This window comes from Amphiura filiformis, chromosome 14 (assembly GCF_039555335.1).
Source record: "Amphiura filiformis chromosome 14, Afil_fr2py, whole genome shotgun sequence".
Classification (NCBI taxonomy): domain Eukaryota; kingdom Metazoa; phylum Echinodermata; class Ophiuroidea; order Amphilepidida; family Amphiuridae; genus Amphiura; species Amphiura filiformis.
In genome coordinates, this window is record NC_092641.1 from 34,109,677 (window position 1) to 34,128,025 (window position 18,349).

At 36.9% G+C, this 18,349-nt stretch overlaps 1 protein-coding gene and 1 pseudogene across 1 annotated transcript; both read left to right on the forward strand.

Moving 5' to 3' along the window:
• Positions 1 to 2,069, forward strand: part of LOC140170004 (uncharacterized) — an 84,333-nt pseudogene extending 82,264 nt beyond the window's left edge.
• Positions 2,070 to 2,092: 23 nt separating this feature from the next.
• LOC140169376 (uncharacterized) lies at positions 2,093 to 17,675 on the forward strand. Its single transcript, XM_072192633.1, has 16 exons — positions 2,093 to 2,114; positions 2,695 to 2,867; positions 3,798 to 3,973; positions 5,608 to 5,691; positions 7,113 to 7,133; positions 7,957 to 8,105; positions 9,126 to 9,382; positions 10,004 to 10,108; positions 10,436 to 10,660; positions 11,644 to 11,800; positions 12,946 to 13,117; positions 13,811 to 13,920; positions 14,416 to 14,469; positions 15,546 to 15,785; positions 16,309 to 16,635; positions 17,561 to 17,675. Exons 1-15 carry the CDS (start codon positions 2,093 to 2,095, stop codon positions 16,608 to 16,610), a joined length of 2,247 nt encoding a protein of 748 aa, XP_072048734.1. The 3' UTR covers positions 16,611 to 16,635; positions 17,561 to 17,675.
• Positions 17,676 to 18,349: the final 674 nt, after the last annotated feature.

Genomic DNA, 18,349 nt, shown 5'->3' on the forward strand with positions numbered 1-18,349 from the left:
ACGCTCTCCTTCACAGGATCGAGCACTCTTTTTAATGAAAGAAGAAACACAACTTTATGTATTTTTATATATATATATATATATATATTAGGAATGAATTGCTTTACATTTGACAAGTATGCTGATTTTTGAGTCCATATATTTTCTGAACAAAACATAATTTAAAACAATGTTTTTCATCATTACTTCTTCAGGCTCTTGAAGCTCGTCTGGATGACCTGTCTCAAAGTTTTGAAAGCGCCACCGTTGACAAGAATGACCAGGATGATTTGTCGCTGAAGATGAGCAAACAGCTGGCCACAGCCAACAAGTTCAGAGAGGTAAGACCTATAACAATAAATGTTCTTTTGATAAGAAATAAAGACACTTTTTTGAAATCATCTTTTGTGGTACTCATACATTGCTGATGTGAGGTGGGTGTAATTTCTTAACAACCAACCAAAGAGAACTTATGCACTTTTCTGAAACAATGCAGAGGCATTTGTTGTGTTAATGTTTAACATCAGTACAATTTTTTGCTCTCTTAAGACGTTTGGTGTGCCAAGTAAGTAAGTGAGTAATTTTTGGCAGAAAAAGGCAAATTTCTTGTGATTGCCTTGGATTGAACAGAGATTTGGAACACTAAATTTATATATTTATTTTATTTATTTATTTTATTTATTACACTTTATCATTGGCACAGAATTACGAAGATATAATATTGCACATAAGTTACATCAAAACAATTGCTTACACTCATCGCAATTTTCATATATTTCTACCTAGATCCTAGCCACAGAATACCAACATTGCATCCAGATTTGTCATTCCCTGCCTCAGAGAGAATTTGCCATCTCTGGCTCTATTGCTGTAGCAGCAGCATTTGCAACCTACATGGGACCGTATGACCCTAAATTCCGCAGAGCTATGCTGACTATACACTGGCCGCTGTGTCTCCAAGAAAGAGGTGTACCGCTGGTTATTGATACTATTGATCCTATCAAAGGTCAGTGATCGATTATTGATATATTAATCAATTTGTTAGGAGTGTGACTACAGTCCATATTGGCATATTGACCCTGTTTATTTTCTTACACTGAATAAGTCATACCTAAGCAGCCAAAAGGGAAGTGGATGATACTTATCATTTGGATGTGAGATATAGGATCCAGGATGCATCATACATGTTATATCCAATGTCTATTTCATATCTATGTTTCTATATCATATCTGTGTTTGTATCCCATAACTGTCACCAACTACTGTCATTGACACATTTGTATTGACATTCCTAAAATTTAAAGCAACTGTTGGGCTATTCCAGTTGAAATCCATACACCCCCTATAAAAGCCATGACCTTAATCTCCCACACAGGGGAGTATGAATTTTAAATGGCGTTACCTGAATGGCTGACTTCTTTCAAATCTGCAAATCCTTGTGTGGGAGATTAAGGTCATATCTTCCATAGGATGTGTATGATTTTCAACTGGAATGGCCCATTGTAATGTACACTTAAATGTTACCTTGCATGTATGTATTAACTTAAAAATTAAACTGCCAAAAGTTCAAGATGCTCACCAGAGTCTCAATTAAAACCCAAACTCTCCTTGATTAAGGGTCAAAATAGTGTGAATTTGATTATGCATGCATGCATGCATGCATACTAACGTGAACATTTGAAGTGCACATTTGGAAAGCAGATTAGCGAGACTTGGCAAAATATTGCCTGTTACACCATTGTGTCTCTGATCTTTAAAAGAAATAGTTTTATGTGCTGGATATAGTTTGTATGTCTTGATTGCTGATTGCATCAAAGAGCATTAAATTGACACATTTGAACACTTTCTTTGTACATTCATTCTCCCCTAGGTTGGATAGTGGAATGGTCCATCCATACTGCACGTCGTGATGAAAGCTCCATTCCTTACAGATCAATACAAAAACGCAGGGGTGCAAGAATACCAATATGAAAATGAGCTATCCCAAGGGAATGTGCAGCAACTTGCTTCCAAGCCACAGTCAGTGGCAATTGAGGTGCAGGGTGAGAAGGAAGGGAATGAGGCAGTGGATGAAGGGAAGGAAACTAGTAATGAAGGAGATGAGAAAGGAGAGATGAATGAAGAAGCTAAACAAGGTAAAGTAAATCTCACTTGTGATATCTGTAAAAGACATGGGGTAGGTGTAGAGCATAGCCAAAATGACCTGAGTATGTTATACATCAAATTGGTCAAATATTTATCTTGGTGTAGATTATTCATCCAGTAATTCAAAACATTATTTTGTAAATGAAATCTAATACTGGAACTGAAATTTGCAACTCACTTTTCTATGCTGCGTCCAAAAACATCGGGCATCTGATTGATGTTGTGACACCAGATGTTGTGACATCAGACTGCAAGAAATGTCTCGCAATGCCGGGTCCCATACGTGTGACAACAGGAAGAGATAAATAGTGCAATCTAGTGTATGGCATTACTTATGCTGCCTCAGACTCTGGTGACTCCTATGTAGCTGAAACTGAACAATCCCTATGAGCACATTTAAATCAACACAGGTGCCACAAGTTCTATCTAAGCTCAAAACTGAAGAAGTCGTTATCCATATGGGAGAGAGTGGAGGAGTCCGCCATTAATAAGAGAGAGGGACTCCGTTTCCAGTTGTTGCTCAAACATTGTTTATTGAAAATCCACTTTTTTCCTCTAAACACAATTCAGATGCAGGCCAGGACAATGAGCAGGCTGGGCTGAATGTAAGCAACAACAACTATCCAATCAGTGATGCAGCAGAGAGCCGATATGCCTTCACAGTGGATGAATTCCCTAATATTGCCAACAATGAGTATTATCGCTACATACAGGCACTCATTAAACTATTGGTTGGTGAAAAGGTATGTACATAACATGCTAAATATATTTACCCCAAACAATGTCCTGTTACTGTTAGCCCATCAGCAATATAACATAGTCATTAGTCATTCTGCAGTCATAGTTAATAGCTCAGATTCTGAGCCTTCATATGAGTCCTCAAAAAAGGTGTCTTGTTAAAAACAAAATGTGAAATCCATGACCTACCCTCTCTGAGCTGTTCTAGATTTGCTAGTGAATCACTTGACTGGCAGCGGTCACAAAATATTTCGCAATTAGAGGGGAGGAGCAGTCTCAGGACCTGTGATGATTTGTGCATGGTTTGTGCATGGTTTGTGCATGGTTTGTGCATGGTTTGTGCATAAGTCACTAGACTGGTCTTACTTGATGTAAGGAGGGCTCTGATTTAGAGCTAGTAATAGTTAATGGAGTTGGTGTGGGTTGAATCAATATGAGGAATTTTTGTCAAACTTTAAATTTGATAATATACCTGATTTGTTGGCTTGGATTTAAAGGAACCCTTTGTGATCCACAACCTCATCCCCCAAACTTACTCCAATAAACTTTTTTACCATCAGAAACCCAGGAGTATATAATGTTTGTGTGCATAAACCTTCTTGCAGGGTCAGTTGTTTGACAAAGACATAATCCAATTTGTATTTTCCATCTGTCAAAAGACAGAAATTACAACAGATGCATGTAATTAAAAAAAAGCCATGGTAAAAGGGGCATTTTATAATTTTGTGATCCACAGCCTCATCCCCCCAACTTGTTCCAAAAATAATTATGCATAACTCGCAAAGTCAATGTCCAAATCATTTGAAGTTTTGGAAATTTATGGATACATATTGAACCATACCCTAAAAAGAGGATGCTAAAATCATAATTTATTTTGCCACCCATATAGTGAATGCCTTGCTCATACTGGTGCTATTTGTTCTTTTCACTTTCAGGTCCTTCAAGACTGGGTCACTAAAGGTCTTAGTGCAAGACTGATGGAGAATCTTGCTATACAGAAATCGTCATGGCAACGACCTCCTATCCTGATTGACCCTGATATGGAAGGTGTACGCTGGATGAGGAAGATCATACACAGTGAGAAACTCACTAACATTGACATGTACACAAGGTCAGTAGAGGGTTATCAACAACATTGTTGGCAGTTATTAAATCTATTCTAAAAAGTTGAGGGGTACATAGTTTTATAAAAGTTAAATTTGGGGTGTCTGAGGTGGCTGTGTTCCCTCAGAAGTTGGATTCTTTCCATAGTGAATTCTCATTTTTACACCATTAGTAGCACAAACCTCAAAATGTGGTGTAGTCTATAATTTCAAGCTTGCTCTAAATAAACCAACAAATAAGACCTCAAAATGTGGTATAGTCCATAATTGCATGCTTGCTCTAAATCAAACAAACATGCTTGTGACTTTATGAATCTAGTTGCTAAGATGTAGGGGTCATTTGATATTGCCCCCTCCTCCTTTGAAACAGGAAAGACATGTCCCCTTCCCCCAGGATTCATACCCTTTGCTTACATCAAATAATCTCATATCTTTTTGAAGTCAAATCTGGAACCTTGGGTCTCTTGGTGAATGCTTTATTTAGGGGTTAGCAAATCAGAAAATGCAGAAATATTTACATTTAAAACTCTACTTTTTGCACACACACAAAATCATTTACAATTATAGGAAAATAATAAGTTCTCTGTAATTCTCTTGTAAGTCCCAACTATCTCTGCTATTATTATTATTTGTTTTTTAATGATTGATTCCAGATTTAACTTCAAAGTTTTAGTTTCTTTCCAATATTGAATTTACTGGAGGAAATATTTTATCATGAGCTATCATGAATTCATTGCATATGTTTAACTTTGATTTTGATGTATGACTGTCATATCGATTTCTTTGTTTCATTTAATAGTTTAAATTGATTTTTTCATTTATCATTTACCTTTTTATTTCATTGCCATGATGTGTTTTGGTTGATGGCTGTTGGTACCATGGTCTATGATTTCATACAATAGATGGTAGGTAGAACAGAACTTCAGATTTTGTTACATATTCTTTTTGTTTTGTTTTGTTATATTTAGTTTATTGTTATATTTAGCATAAAAGAATGAAATATTTTATTTACATAAACTAAGTTTGTAGAATGTAACTTGATCAAACATAAGTACATGGATACAAGCATCTTGCGATAGAGGCTTATAGAAATGCTATTTTTTTGTAATTGTCACGTTTTCAATATGTAAAATATCATATCTAATCACATTCAACATCTCATAGCCAAAAAGTCAAATTTTGATGGAAGTTTTCAGCATATTTTTTAGTAAGTGGTTAAGTTGGAATTTTTTTAGCCAAGGGATTTATTCCAACTTGATAAACCATATGGTTGATGTGCTTTAAAGATATACAACGGTGTTAAGCTCTTTGTCAGAATGGTGGCTCCGAAAAGAGCTGTACACGTGTTGTTAAGAGATGCACAAGAGCAGTAAAATGAAATCGGACTTATCTATGGAGGATAGTGTGTTTCTGAAAATGAGAGACAAAAGAGATAGAAGCAAACATTAGGAAACAGACTATTCATTGATTTTGTAGGAAGTTTCTTTGAAAAAAAAATTACCTTATAGAGATAAGTTTTATTAAAACAGATTGCTCTGGCTACCTTAAAAAATAATGGCCCAAAGAGCAGTTGTGTATGGAGGTATAATATTTTAGCCTTTTTGAGCATATTAACCAGTTTATTTCATGTTTTAATATCTAGGTGTAGGGCATCACATCTTAGATTAAGGGGGGATAGTGGTGTAGCTAGGGTACTTAATTATGAGGGAGAGGGATCTTATGTAAGGTAAGGGGATTATGTATAGGGCAGCTATCAGGCAAGGATCAGGGCAGCCATTTATAGGTAGGTGTTCTCTGCTATTAGGAATTGTTGGAGGTAATAGCAGTTGTTTGTCACTAGGAGAGTGGTTTGGAGGTAAGCTTGTTCTCTCTAGATCACCTATATTCATCAGAAGTAATTTATAAGGTCATAAATATGTAAATATGCATTGTTTTCATCATGTAATGTTTATTCATTAACAGGCGTCATCAGCAGATCAATGTGTATTCCAAAGAAACATTTGAATTGTAAGAAATAGCTAGTAGTCTTACTCACAGGCTTGCATGCTGATTAGAATTGTACACTTAAAAATTATCAAAATCATAATACTGTGTGAGCAACTAATTATCCCCTTGAGTAGATTGTTACACATCCCACATTAGGATTATTTTGCAGTTATAGGCATACAGCACTATAGTTTTTGGCAAGTTTCCTCAGCGGTCTGCCGATTTGGCGCTATTTACAGTGTAAACACGGAAGTGAGGTTTCAATTGGCTAATTGAATCACATCATCATCACATCAGCACCTCATTTGCTAATCAAACTATGTAGCATCACATGACCCAGGCGTGACCTAGTTCTTTTCATGTGATAATCAGGAAGAGTAGTTGGACACTGAGGGTTCTTGCCAAATACTATAACCATTACTAACAATACCAATAGCAGTATGTATTTCCAGCACATATGTATATTTTTTTTGAATAACTGTAGGCCTAACTATATGATATCAAAAATGAATTAATCTTTTTTAAGAGTGAATGAATTCCCTTTCCCATTTTCTAACCTTACCCAAATCTACCCCAAGATTAAGATTTACACCTAAACTAAGCAAAACATTTACTGGAATGATTGACTTGACAACTATATCCTCCCTATTTTGAGTTCAGAAATATCACATTTTATGTTCTTTTTTAGTCCAAATTTCCACAACAACCTATTCGAGAGGTTAGTCCAAATTCACATAACTTTTTTAGGTTTGTTTCAGGTGGAACCGAGCGGGATCCCTGTTTTAGAGATTGTTGATGTGCCGAGGAGAGCATCTACTAACTCTTATCATTTACCTTTTACACAAATAATCCCAAATGAGGTTGATTCCAATACATTAAGTATCAGTTTGGATAGCCAAAAGTCATGCTATAATTTTTTTCTCAGATTGCATCAATTTCCTAAACCAAACTAGCTATATTTACATTTGATGTGATTTGAAAACTAACAAACATATAAAGTGTGATTATGCACACAAATGGTTTAAATGTTACAGCTTTGTTTGATAAATTCATTTTGAGCACAAATAATCAGAATTAAAGCATAATATAAAACATAGAATATTACCATATTCAAGGTGCTAATAGTTTTACCCCATTCCATGCATGCATTCATTACCATAGCCATCTGGAAAACAAACTTGGGTAGGTACTCTCAGATTGATTGTGTTAAAATGTGTACTAGTACTAAGTTATAATAGTAGCATAGTATTAGATGTGTAAATATAGGCCATTGAAACACCCATTGGCTAGAGTAAATCCCAGTAGATCCATCAGATTTGGTAGCATATCAGATCATGTTCTGCAGAATCATGTGCCGGTGCTTCATCATAGTACTTATTGTGATTTTATATATAGTTGATATTGTAGTGTTATGTGAAATGTAGCTTGTAATTGCATGTCTGAGATGTATGATTATTCAATTAGAGTAAAATATGTATCAAGGTTTATGTAGTCACCAGAAAAAAGTGAGGGATAAGTTCATTCCTTGCTTCATTGTGCTACTTTGACTTTCCTAATGTTTGTTTGGCTTATATAAGGTGGAAATTATTTGGCTTTTGTTACTGCGCGCGTCAATAAATTAAAGTCCCAACTCACGCTTGCGTAAATTCACATAAGCATGCGCCAGTCACGCATTACGCAACACACAACTTGCATAAGCATTGCGCCCAACTACGTGCATGCCATTCTATATCAATACATGTGTTATGAGTCTTATTTTGTCCACCTTATATAAACCGAACAAACTGTAGCTTACGTCAATTGAAGAGGCAGCGAAACGGTTGTCTGTATCATTTGATCTATATGACAAAGAAGATAATTTGACTATCAAGGATTACACGCAAGAGGAATTAGCAGAATGAAGAAGGTTATTGGTTAATCCACCACATTGTCAGGTTTGTACCATTGTATAATCAATATGACCTTACCATGGACATAACTAGGTCTCATTTTGTTGCTTTTGTAGGTTTGATCCATCTATAGTGGTACGGATTGAGAAAGCCATCCTCTCTGGGCTGCCATTACTACTGATGAACACAGAGGCGAGTTTAGATAGTATGGTGATGCCGTTAATCCATCATGCCAACCATGGTACTGAACATAAGGGTATGGAAGGTAAGTGACTCAGTGTATAGCGTCCTTCATCCCTGTTCATTTTTCCTAAACCAAACTGTGTATCAAAATTATACAGAGTTATCTGCTGTTGAAAAGCATAGGTGTGTGTACCAGGCCTCAAATATGAAAAAAAATCCAACGTTCCTCTGGACCCTTGCCTTTGAAATTCCAAGGGGCCTCACAAATTTTCAAGGGTCTGATCCCGGACCCATGCCTTTGAAATTTCAAGAGAGAGAATTAGTTACGGCAATGACGGTATGTAGATTGCAGAAAAATTGAAAACCCAGGTTGAAAACTTGATGGGAAACTAAAATGAAAGTGTACTCAGGGAGCTGGACCTATTATGTGAACCAGATTTTCCAGTGGAACAACAAAACTAGGATTTTCTGCTTTTTGCTTGATTCAATTTTTACGGGTCACACGGACCCGTACCGTAGGAAATCTGCGGGTCCGCATCTACTTTTACGGGTATTTGACGCAAGGATGCGCCTTATTTTGAGCGCTGGTGTGTACACGGTTGTATGCGACTGGCTTTTCATGTACATCAGGATTTCATATGAGTCATGTATGACTGTGTTGTGCATGTTTGTCATGCATGGGGCTTGCTTCTGTGAGCCTAATGTGTACCAGAACTCAGAACAATTTTGATACATCATTTACTATGTCATACTGCTAATGGATTCTATAGAGAGAAATTATGTCTGTGATCTTTGTAATAGGAGGCTTACCACATAGCCCTGAACAAAATGGTGAGCTGTCTATCCCATCTTACTTCTTGTACCTCTTTCTTCAGCTCATATCACCCTGCACTGTTATCAGTTCTATTACATTCCACAAACCTTGTAAGCCACCAGTGGTCTCTTTACAGCTTGTATTTGAAATACAGATTATCATCAGAATCACGTAATCATCAGACTTGGTTGGATTCAACCATGATGTCAGCATTAAATATAAGATGTTTGTACTGCTCTCTATATATTAAAATGAATCATGTTTGTTTGTTTTTTCCTGTTCCCACAGATGCTCGTCTCATCAAGTACTGTGGGCGTCGTCTCCTCGGCCATGAGAACTTCCATGTGACTCTAGCAACCGGCCATCCTAATCCACACTTCTCCCCTCGCATTGCATCCAGTACCATGCTGTTGAATTATAATGCTTCACCAGAGACAATGAGAGAGGAACTACTTGATAGAGCATTTGCTAGAGTCACACCTCATCTACATGCTGAGAGAAGTAAAGTGCTTGCTGCACTGCAACAACATAGAAACACTGTACAGGTAAGTGTTGCTGAAATACGTTTTAGGAACTGATAGTTTGCTCAGCCTACTGGTGACTGATTGTCATCATGTGCAAGACTTAAACATCCAAAATGAGAATCCTGCTAATCGCCACAAGTCCAAGTACTTCTCATTTTTTAAATAAAGTGTTTTTCATACTTTACATTTGTATTTAGAAATGAAATCTTCCAAATGTACCTTCAGTCATGTATTAGATGATTGTGTTACACTATAGTGCAATGATTTGTGTCAAATGCACTCAAAAGGCAAATTTTTGTTATTCAGCTACCTATAATCAAAAACCCATGAATATGAATTGCATAACATTGTGAACATTGCAGGAAATTGTGAACATATAGACATTGGCCTGCCCACGAGTAGAAATTTAAGGCCAAACAAAGGCAGTTTGATAAGGAATGTAGGCAATACATTTGATTTAGGCATATTTGCTACCAAGGCAAAATTTTAGGTATCAATACATTGCAGTTGTCAGCAAGTTGATGCAATAGCGAAAAACTGCTGTTCCAACATATGACCAAAATACAAATTTTTTGGTATAAGTTGCCAATATAAGGGATGAGGAGAAAGGAACTGTTATTTCATATATTAACTTTCTTACAGGCTTTGGAAGACCAGCTACTGAAGACCTTAGAAGGTGACGTAGGTTCCAGTGATATAACAGCTCACACTGAGTATGTGTCTGCTATTGTGGACAACAGAGATCAGGTAAGGAAAGAAACTGGTTTCACAGTGTTCTCAGTTTATTTTTCTACAACAATTCATTTGTGGCCAAATTCACACGTTCCTTTCAAAGGAAAAAATCAAAAATTAGTATATGTCTCTTCTTATTACAATTGATGGACAAAATTTGACTCTAAATACAATTATTTTTCATTCTGTGGATATTATTTCTGTTATCCTCTAATTGCAATGATATCATTGTGTGTTGCTCATCCATAAGGCATGGTTCCATGCATCACTTTTATTGAGATGATTTGTTATCATCATAAAGAATATCAGTTATAACTGGCTCTGTTTGAATTTTTATTTTAGGTGTATCAAAAACTTGTTGAAGCAGAAAAGGTTCTAGAATCACTGGACAAGATCTGTGAGGAGTTGATGCCTGTTGCTAAGCGTGGTGCCATGTTATATGCAGTGATTTCTAGCCTGCGTGGCATACAGAGGGAATATCAGTTCTCACTGCCATTCTTCCTGTGGATGTTTGACCAAGCTATTGGGGATGAACCTACTGATTCAGAAGATGCTGAAAAGGAACAGGTACATGTAACTCTTTGTCTCATTGTTATGTTTGGTTATTTGTTTCATACCTGCCAACTGTCCAGAATTTATCTGGACAGTCCTTGTGGCTTTTTATGTCAAGGCATATCTAGGCGCTAACAGCTGAATTTTGGGAGATAACACTGACAAAACTTCACCCAGGCCAAATGACCTGGTGAAGATGGTCGCTGTAGATCACTGACAATCAAGGCCTTTATGGATAATTTTTGGTCAAGCAGAGATTTGAACCCAGGACTTTTGGCACCAAAGGCAAAATACCTTAACAAGTGTGCCACACTACTCCTTTTGTTTGATTTCTCAAAGTGTGTAAACAGGGACTGACCAGATTTCTGAACATTTGAGATGACAAAACTCTTGTCATTCATAGGATATCAATTTCAGCAGCATACAATCAAACTTTGCATTTCAAGAACAATAGTTTATTCTAATATATCGAATAGCCTTTTCTGGATCATTCAAACATTTTAACAGACTGCTCTCAGCAAATCACTGTTTAGATGTCTTTTGACAAACAAAACTGGGCTAAGTGTCCAGATTTTGGACATCTCAATGTTGGCAGGTATGTCATTTGTTTGTTTATCATTTAGCTATTAGTTAACAGTGGGATCCATTCCTCTCAATTTCTGCCTCCTTGCCTCTTTCTTACTCTCGTATTACTTGCTCTAACACTAAATTATTCTCTTTCATTTGCTCATACACTCAATCTTGTTCTTTGTACCCACTTACTCTTATTCTTGTTCCTTACTCTCTTGTTATTTTAGGTTTGGTTTCTCCCTGTCTCAGATCCTTTCCATATTATCTTTCATTATATCCATGTCTGTCTGTTTGATGCTTGTTCTGTTTGTCTGGCACTCCTCATCTTCATACATTTTGCTCTCCCTCCAAAATGTCTTTCTGTTTCTCTCTTAAATATAAATTGTAGGTTGTGTATAAATCTTGAGTGACCTCTTGTGACATTTCAGGTTGGGTCAGAGTATGCTGAGAGTGAAATGGCTGGTGGACGCAGGAGTGCAGTCACCGATGAGCTCCATGAAGAAAAGGTAGATGCTATTGGTCCATCATTAGCAGAAAGGATTATGGGATACGAGTCCAAGAAAATTGATTCACCACAACATGGGGGTGAGTTAAGACTGTGGAGCAATGAACATGTAATATGTATGTACGTCTACTTTGATCAGCTCGTAATAGGCGGGACTCATAACATTGTGGATTTATATAGAATGGCGTACACACAACTGAGCGCAGCACATACGCGAACTGCGCTTTGCGTGTTGAATGAATGATGCACGCTTTTGTGAATTTATGTGTTGAAACTTTATTGGACCTACATGTATGTCTTATTGTAGTAAATTGGTTATGATCTTGGAGTGTTAAAAAATTTAACCTCGATTATTGCTCAAAATAGGGAACAGAATTGCCTTATTGTAGTGGAGTTTAATGAGGTAAGCCCCTGGGTTGAAAGAACACCTGTACAAAAATACTGAATCTCCATATCCATTTGAAATCAATTATAGCTGTGAATGTAACACACCACAGAACAAGCAGATGTGTGTACTCAATAATTATATAATGTTCATTTATGTAATATAGTATATAATAATAATAATAATAATCTTTCTTTATTGAGGGTAATTCCACTTCAGTGTCAAGCACTGCTTTCCAAGCAGGCCCTCATACAATTATAAGATACTGTAATACATATTGATACATTGTACATAGTAAATTTACATCTTATACATGGTAAATCAATAACATAATAAATAGTATTGAACTCATATGGCAAAGATTATACAAAATACAAGCTAAAGCTAAAATGTCCTTATAAAAAGTACAATTTATAAGGGAATAGAAATCCCAAATTATTTAGCAGAAATATTTGTTCGCGCTTTAAATTGATACAAAGACATATTATTTAATTCTTTATGGATTTGAGGTGCAATTTCATTCCAAGTATTAACAGCTCTGGCATGGAATGCACGCTTGCCTGAATTTGAATTACATTTTGGTACAACAAGAGTATTTGATGAATGATTCCTGGTAATATGCATATGACTATCATGAACAAATTCAAATTTAGATGATAGATAAGATGGACCCAGGTTTCTTAAACACTTAAAAACTAAAATAAGAAGTTGATTATTCCATCTATCATTTAGTTTTATCCACTGTAGCGCACTCATTATATAATGTTCATTTATGTAATATAGATTGTTTTAACTTAAAAGTGGTGTCAACACAGTAAAATTACTTCATTTTTCCAACAGTGAGTGGTAGAGCCAAAGAGGAGCCATTACTGCAGCGTATAATGTCAGATATCAGTATCCCAGATTCACCTGAGCTTCCTCCCCCTGGTGTAGCTTACAACAGTTTATCAGTCAACCAAGTTAAGCAACTAGTAGACAGCCTAACACAGACTGTATTCCAGAATATAAGACAGTAAGTCATCATCCCTGATTCATTCATGCGCCCTCCGATATACCTATTTTAATAATGACAGTTTAGCTGTAAAGTGAATTTAATTTCTATTATTTAAATGTTTCTTTTATTGTAATCTCTTACACCCATAAATGAATAGCATACAGATGGCGCAAACACACAAAGTCCAGCATCATGTGTTAATGAAGGCTGATCGTTCTATTAAGTGCTGGAGACAAAATTGCTACAGCATATTTTATGAAGCACAGTCTTGATATCTTTTATGTAAATGCAAAGGCATGTAATGCCATGCTGCCAGTGTGCAATTTGTTAGGCACAGAGGATAGAACCATTTTCCCTCATGAATATGCAAGGATTATCTTTGCATACAAAGCACAGGGACTTTGCCTGTTGGGTGCCATTTGTATGTTATTATCTATGTTTGCCGTACTGAAATGGATAGTCCATATTCTGTGTTGTGAACACTTACTAATTGTATATAACAACATGAGTAAATAAAAAATTACTTTCTTGAAATAACCACTATGTATACCTTGTTTGTTGTTTTTTCCCAAGCATACAGGGAGTTAAAAATAAACCTGGATGACTCTATAAAACAATTTCCAAATAAAATCAATATCAATTTTTTTGCAGTGCCTTAAGTTTATAGTCTAACATTAATAAAACACAATTTCTTATTCAATTTCTGCTAAGATGTCTGTACGAGGAGCATCGTCTACTGTATGCAACCATGCTGTGTCTCAATATAGAGTTTGAAACCACAGAGAATTTCTCTGAGGAAGAAATGGCTCTGCTATTACAAGGTTAGTATGTTGTGCACCTTATTGACTGACTACACACTGATTGGTTTGTGTTGTACATAGTTTATAGTATGATATGCTTGTGAGACACACTCATTGCTTTCAAATAGATGTATATTGTCACAAACCCCTCACGGAAGTATCCTGCGCATTCTCAAAGCCACTTCCGTTCCTGCCGGGACTCGAACCCACAATCTCGGGATAAAGAGGCAAGCATGCTAGCGTATAGACCAAAAGAGGACTTCCCCGTCAGGTCTATAACACTAACACACTAAGTAATACCTCCGTGACAATATGTCATGTCAGAGACTAAATGTAGGAACATAGAAACATGTTTGTGCTAATGTGATCTGATGATGTGAAAACATCCAGAATTTTTTGCACATCTTTTTAAAAAAGTAGTATGCTATTGCACCACTTTTAAACAAATAGTTGTTGTATGTTTCATCTTCACAAGTAGATTGCACCTCTTTCTTTCATATCACTGTCTTCTTACAGGATCTTACACACATATCGCATCTTCTAGACCTCACCCACTCTCACGTATGCCAGGTAGGTATTTCTTACACACCTGCTATTTGTACACACATTCTAGTATACATAGAAATCATAACGATGCTTGTTATTTTGGTCCATGTTATGTGACAGTTCAGTCTGTGACAAGAGGGTGGGATTGGAGAGTCCTTGTTCTTTCTTGAGTCTTTCAAGTTAAGTTGGTATTATGAAAGACAAAGATAAAGAGAATTTATCGTGTCTGACGTCATCTGTCAATCAAACTCGAGCACGGTTTGTTTACAAGTGTCGTGATGATGACTTGCTGAACGCGGATTTATAACCGGGCCTTATTGTTAATTTTGTACCTTTCGACATGCAAACCATCTCAAAAGTTAGGTCTTTTTGTCTTTATAGTAGGAAACTTTCTTAACCGAAAGGCACCATGTCCACAATGCCTAGAAAAGCTGCTTTTTGTCTTGTAAAAGTACGTAATTTTTCGGCATTTGCTGCTATTCCTTTTCTCCGATCAGCACCAGATAGATCGGTTTTCCTTTAACGCGCTAATTAACCTGTGTAAACCAATCAAGGATCGTAATTGACAGTGACATCAGACGCGATAAATTCTTTTTATCTCTGTCTTTAATTATACCCTGTATTGGATGTTCGTAGCTTTACTCTATCAAGTTTATGATGCATGAGTCATGTACCTCTTTAATTATTATGTATCATGTGATGTATCAGGTGCACAGAGCTAGTAAGTGGTGTATATTGACCTATACTGCTCATTTATGAGTGCATGTACAGGATAGTGTAGCTCATTGGCTGAGAGCATTGGAATGTTCTTTCAAAGCCCAGGGGTTAAAGTCTGTATACTGGCAGCAAATGTAGGCTTTTGTGGTTAACTTGGAGTTTCCTGTGCACATTATTTTCAGTGATATTGCACCATACTCAATTCTTCTAGTTCATACTTTTTGCTTAAAATTGTGAGTAAGCATTATGTACCAGTGTTTTGTTTTAATGTTGCTGTTATTCAATATGCATAGTAGATGAGTAGATAGGCCTGTTCACTTTCTTTCATTACTTTAATGCACTTGTCTCCCCTCCCACTGATTTCCATTCCTTTCCATTTGCAGGTAACCCTGGACTTGGTAACATGGAGCTGTCCTTAGCAGACTTTGACTGTGATGCACCTGCTCCTTCATTCATAGCAGATGACAAATGGGATGACATCCTTGCCATGTCTGTATTGCCTGGACCACTGGATGGCTTGTGTGTACAGATAGCAGAGATACCTGATGCATGGGAATCTTGGTATAAAGCAGATGCACCAGAAAATGAAGGATTACCTCTGAAGCCTGGCACTGCTGATGGAGGTAAGAGGGTGGGTTGGCTCACAGAACTGACTTTGTAATGGTATGCCAGATCTACTGAGTCAGTTGTATGTGTAGATAGCAAAGTAATTGTGTGCATTCATATCAAAAGGATGCACTTGTGCCTCTTTTTACATAATATCTCAGACACGTCTCAGACTCATCTCAAGTGGAGGTCATCCCCAAGTCACAAGGTTTAGAAATGTTCTAGCTGTATTCTTAAACCATATGACTTGGGGATGATTTGGATTGACCTCAACTTGAGATGAGTCTGGTATTTGTTCCTAGCTAATTATGTAAAGAGAGACACATATAGCAGCTGACAAGTGCATCCATTTGATATGGATGGACACAATTTCTTATTGGTCTTAAAGTAGCTGGACAGTGATACTGTTCATGAGCTCTTTCGTGATAGTTTTTTTGAAATTTGATGTCCCCCATTTTGTTTTTCATATCACCATCAATAAAAGGAAGAATGATAGTGTTTTTAGAATAATATTAATCTGCTTACAAATTGTATTTTCAGAACAAGAGCGCCAAATAGATGACCGTGGTCAAGTATCCACACAAAGCAGCCCAGACCTCGGCAACTTAACTGATTTCCACCAGCTCATCCTTCTACGCATCATGCGACCAGACCGTCTTCCATCGGCCATGTCGCGATACGTCAACCGACATTTGACCTCCGTCAAGCCATTGGTTAGCTCCATTGGTAGCATCATAGGTAGCTCAGAGAGGTTGCTAGGAGTGATGGTGCTGCTGCCTCCGACACCGGCATTTGGTAACAAGCAGCTGATGAGTAATTTCAGCTTGAAGCAAAAAGCCTAAGAGTGTGCTACAAGCTGTTGCACATGTAAGACAGGTGGATACAGACTGTATCAAAATGATTGGTATCCATCAGTTTCCAGTGATATGGACATGACTGCCACATCAAAATACAACATAGGATCCACATAATTTGTTGATTAATGTCATAAACACTTATATAACAGTAAATTATGGTCATTTCAAGATGATACAATGTTGCATTTGGAAGAAGTAGGCTTTTCAATAACCATCAAAACTGATGGGTACCAATCATTATTGATACAGCCTATATATAATTTTGTTTGTCTATTTATATCTGCTTGTTTGTTTTCAGCTAAAAAGGGATAAATTTTCTTGTTAGGAGTTCTACATCTCTGTCATTTGGGTCAAAAGAAGTTTAAAATCTGTTGATGTTTGTAACTTAATCAAGCAAAATGGGAAGGTGAAGAAAGAATTTTGGATTTTGAAGTTTTTCACATGAAGTCTTTCCTTTATGGTCCAGATATACTTGAAAAACTAATGGTAGTAAAAGAAGAATTTGCCTTTTAGGCAAAAGCTTTGGTGATATTCAAAGGACTTTTACCAGCATAAACTGTAATATATTGCAGATTTCCTTTTACAAATTGAGCGTACTGCTACCATCCAGCGCATATTTTTTTGCACAAGGTCCTATGCACATGCTTGATGTTGTGAATTTATGCGATGGTTAATGCTTGAAAAGAACCTTGCAAAAGATTTTAGTTAAAGCAAAAATGTGCCAGAGCCAATTTACAGAGACCAAACAAAAATGATTAGCAGTATTTGTCATTTTGTCATGAAAAGTATTGACTTCATGTTTATTAAGAAATTAATTACCACACCATGTTGGCTAATTAATCATTGTGCAGACCTCTACAGTGTTTGCTACTTCATTATTGGTTCCTCATGTTGATAATATACTAACATTGAGTGCTGTCATTATTATCCCACAGCAAAAGAGCATATCATTTGAATGTCTCAGCATGGGTGAGGGTGTGGAAACACGCCTGACTATGGCCATAGATACTGCAGTAGATAACGATGGATGGCTAGTGATAGAAAACCTGCACCTTGCTTCAGAGAGCATCCTATCAGCACTCAGGCATCAACTGAATAGAGTGGGCAATACAGGAGGTGAGTGAAATTTATCTGCTGCAATTTACTGATGGTTCTATAGAAAGTGAAATGTTAATAAAAATGTGTCTCTTCACAATACTATGATAAGAAGTAGTTTGTATCCTGCAAAATTTCATGCAAATATTATTTTCTCCATCAGGACCACTTGGTATGATGCCCATCGGCAAGAGCAGCCAATCACGGTTCTGTATCTGGTTGACCACCGAGCCTAGCGCTAAGATCCCAGAAACACTGCTACAATCCATGCGCATAATAGCGTGGGATAACATCACTAACCATCTGCTGCAGACAGAAGCGTCCTCTAGTGGTGGGCAAGATATAACGAAGCACTCACTTTTGGATGATGTCCTTAAAACGGGTGAGTAGCTACAGTGAACTACTAGTACTTGCAGATTTCCTTATACTTTTAGTGGATATCTACTGAAAAGTGTAGGGGTGGGGGGGAGAAGAACAATGGCAAACAGGGACACACACCCCCCCACCCACACACACAAGAAATCTGTACAACAGTCGATAGATGTCTACAATTCCTCGTTTTTCTGGACGTAAAACACCACAAGAAAGCATTACAGCTAATAACCACAGTAATTTTTGTGTGTATACGG

Bases quoted from the DNA above. Each gene is read 5' to 3' on its own strand.
- LOC140169376 (XM_072192633.1), top strand. From the start codon at position 2,093: ATGAATGAAGAAGCTAAACAAG. The intron at 2,868-3,797 runs GTATGTACATAA...TTTCACTTTCAG, and splicing joins AACTATTGGTTGGTGAAAAG to GTCCTTCAAGACTGGGTCAC. The intron at 3,974-5,607 runs GTCAGTAGAGGG...TTTAATATCTAG, and splicing joins AACATTGACATGTACACAAG to GTGTAGGGCATCACATCTTA.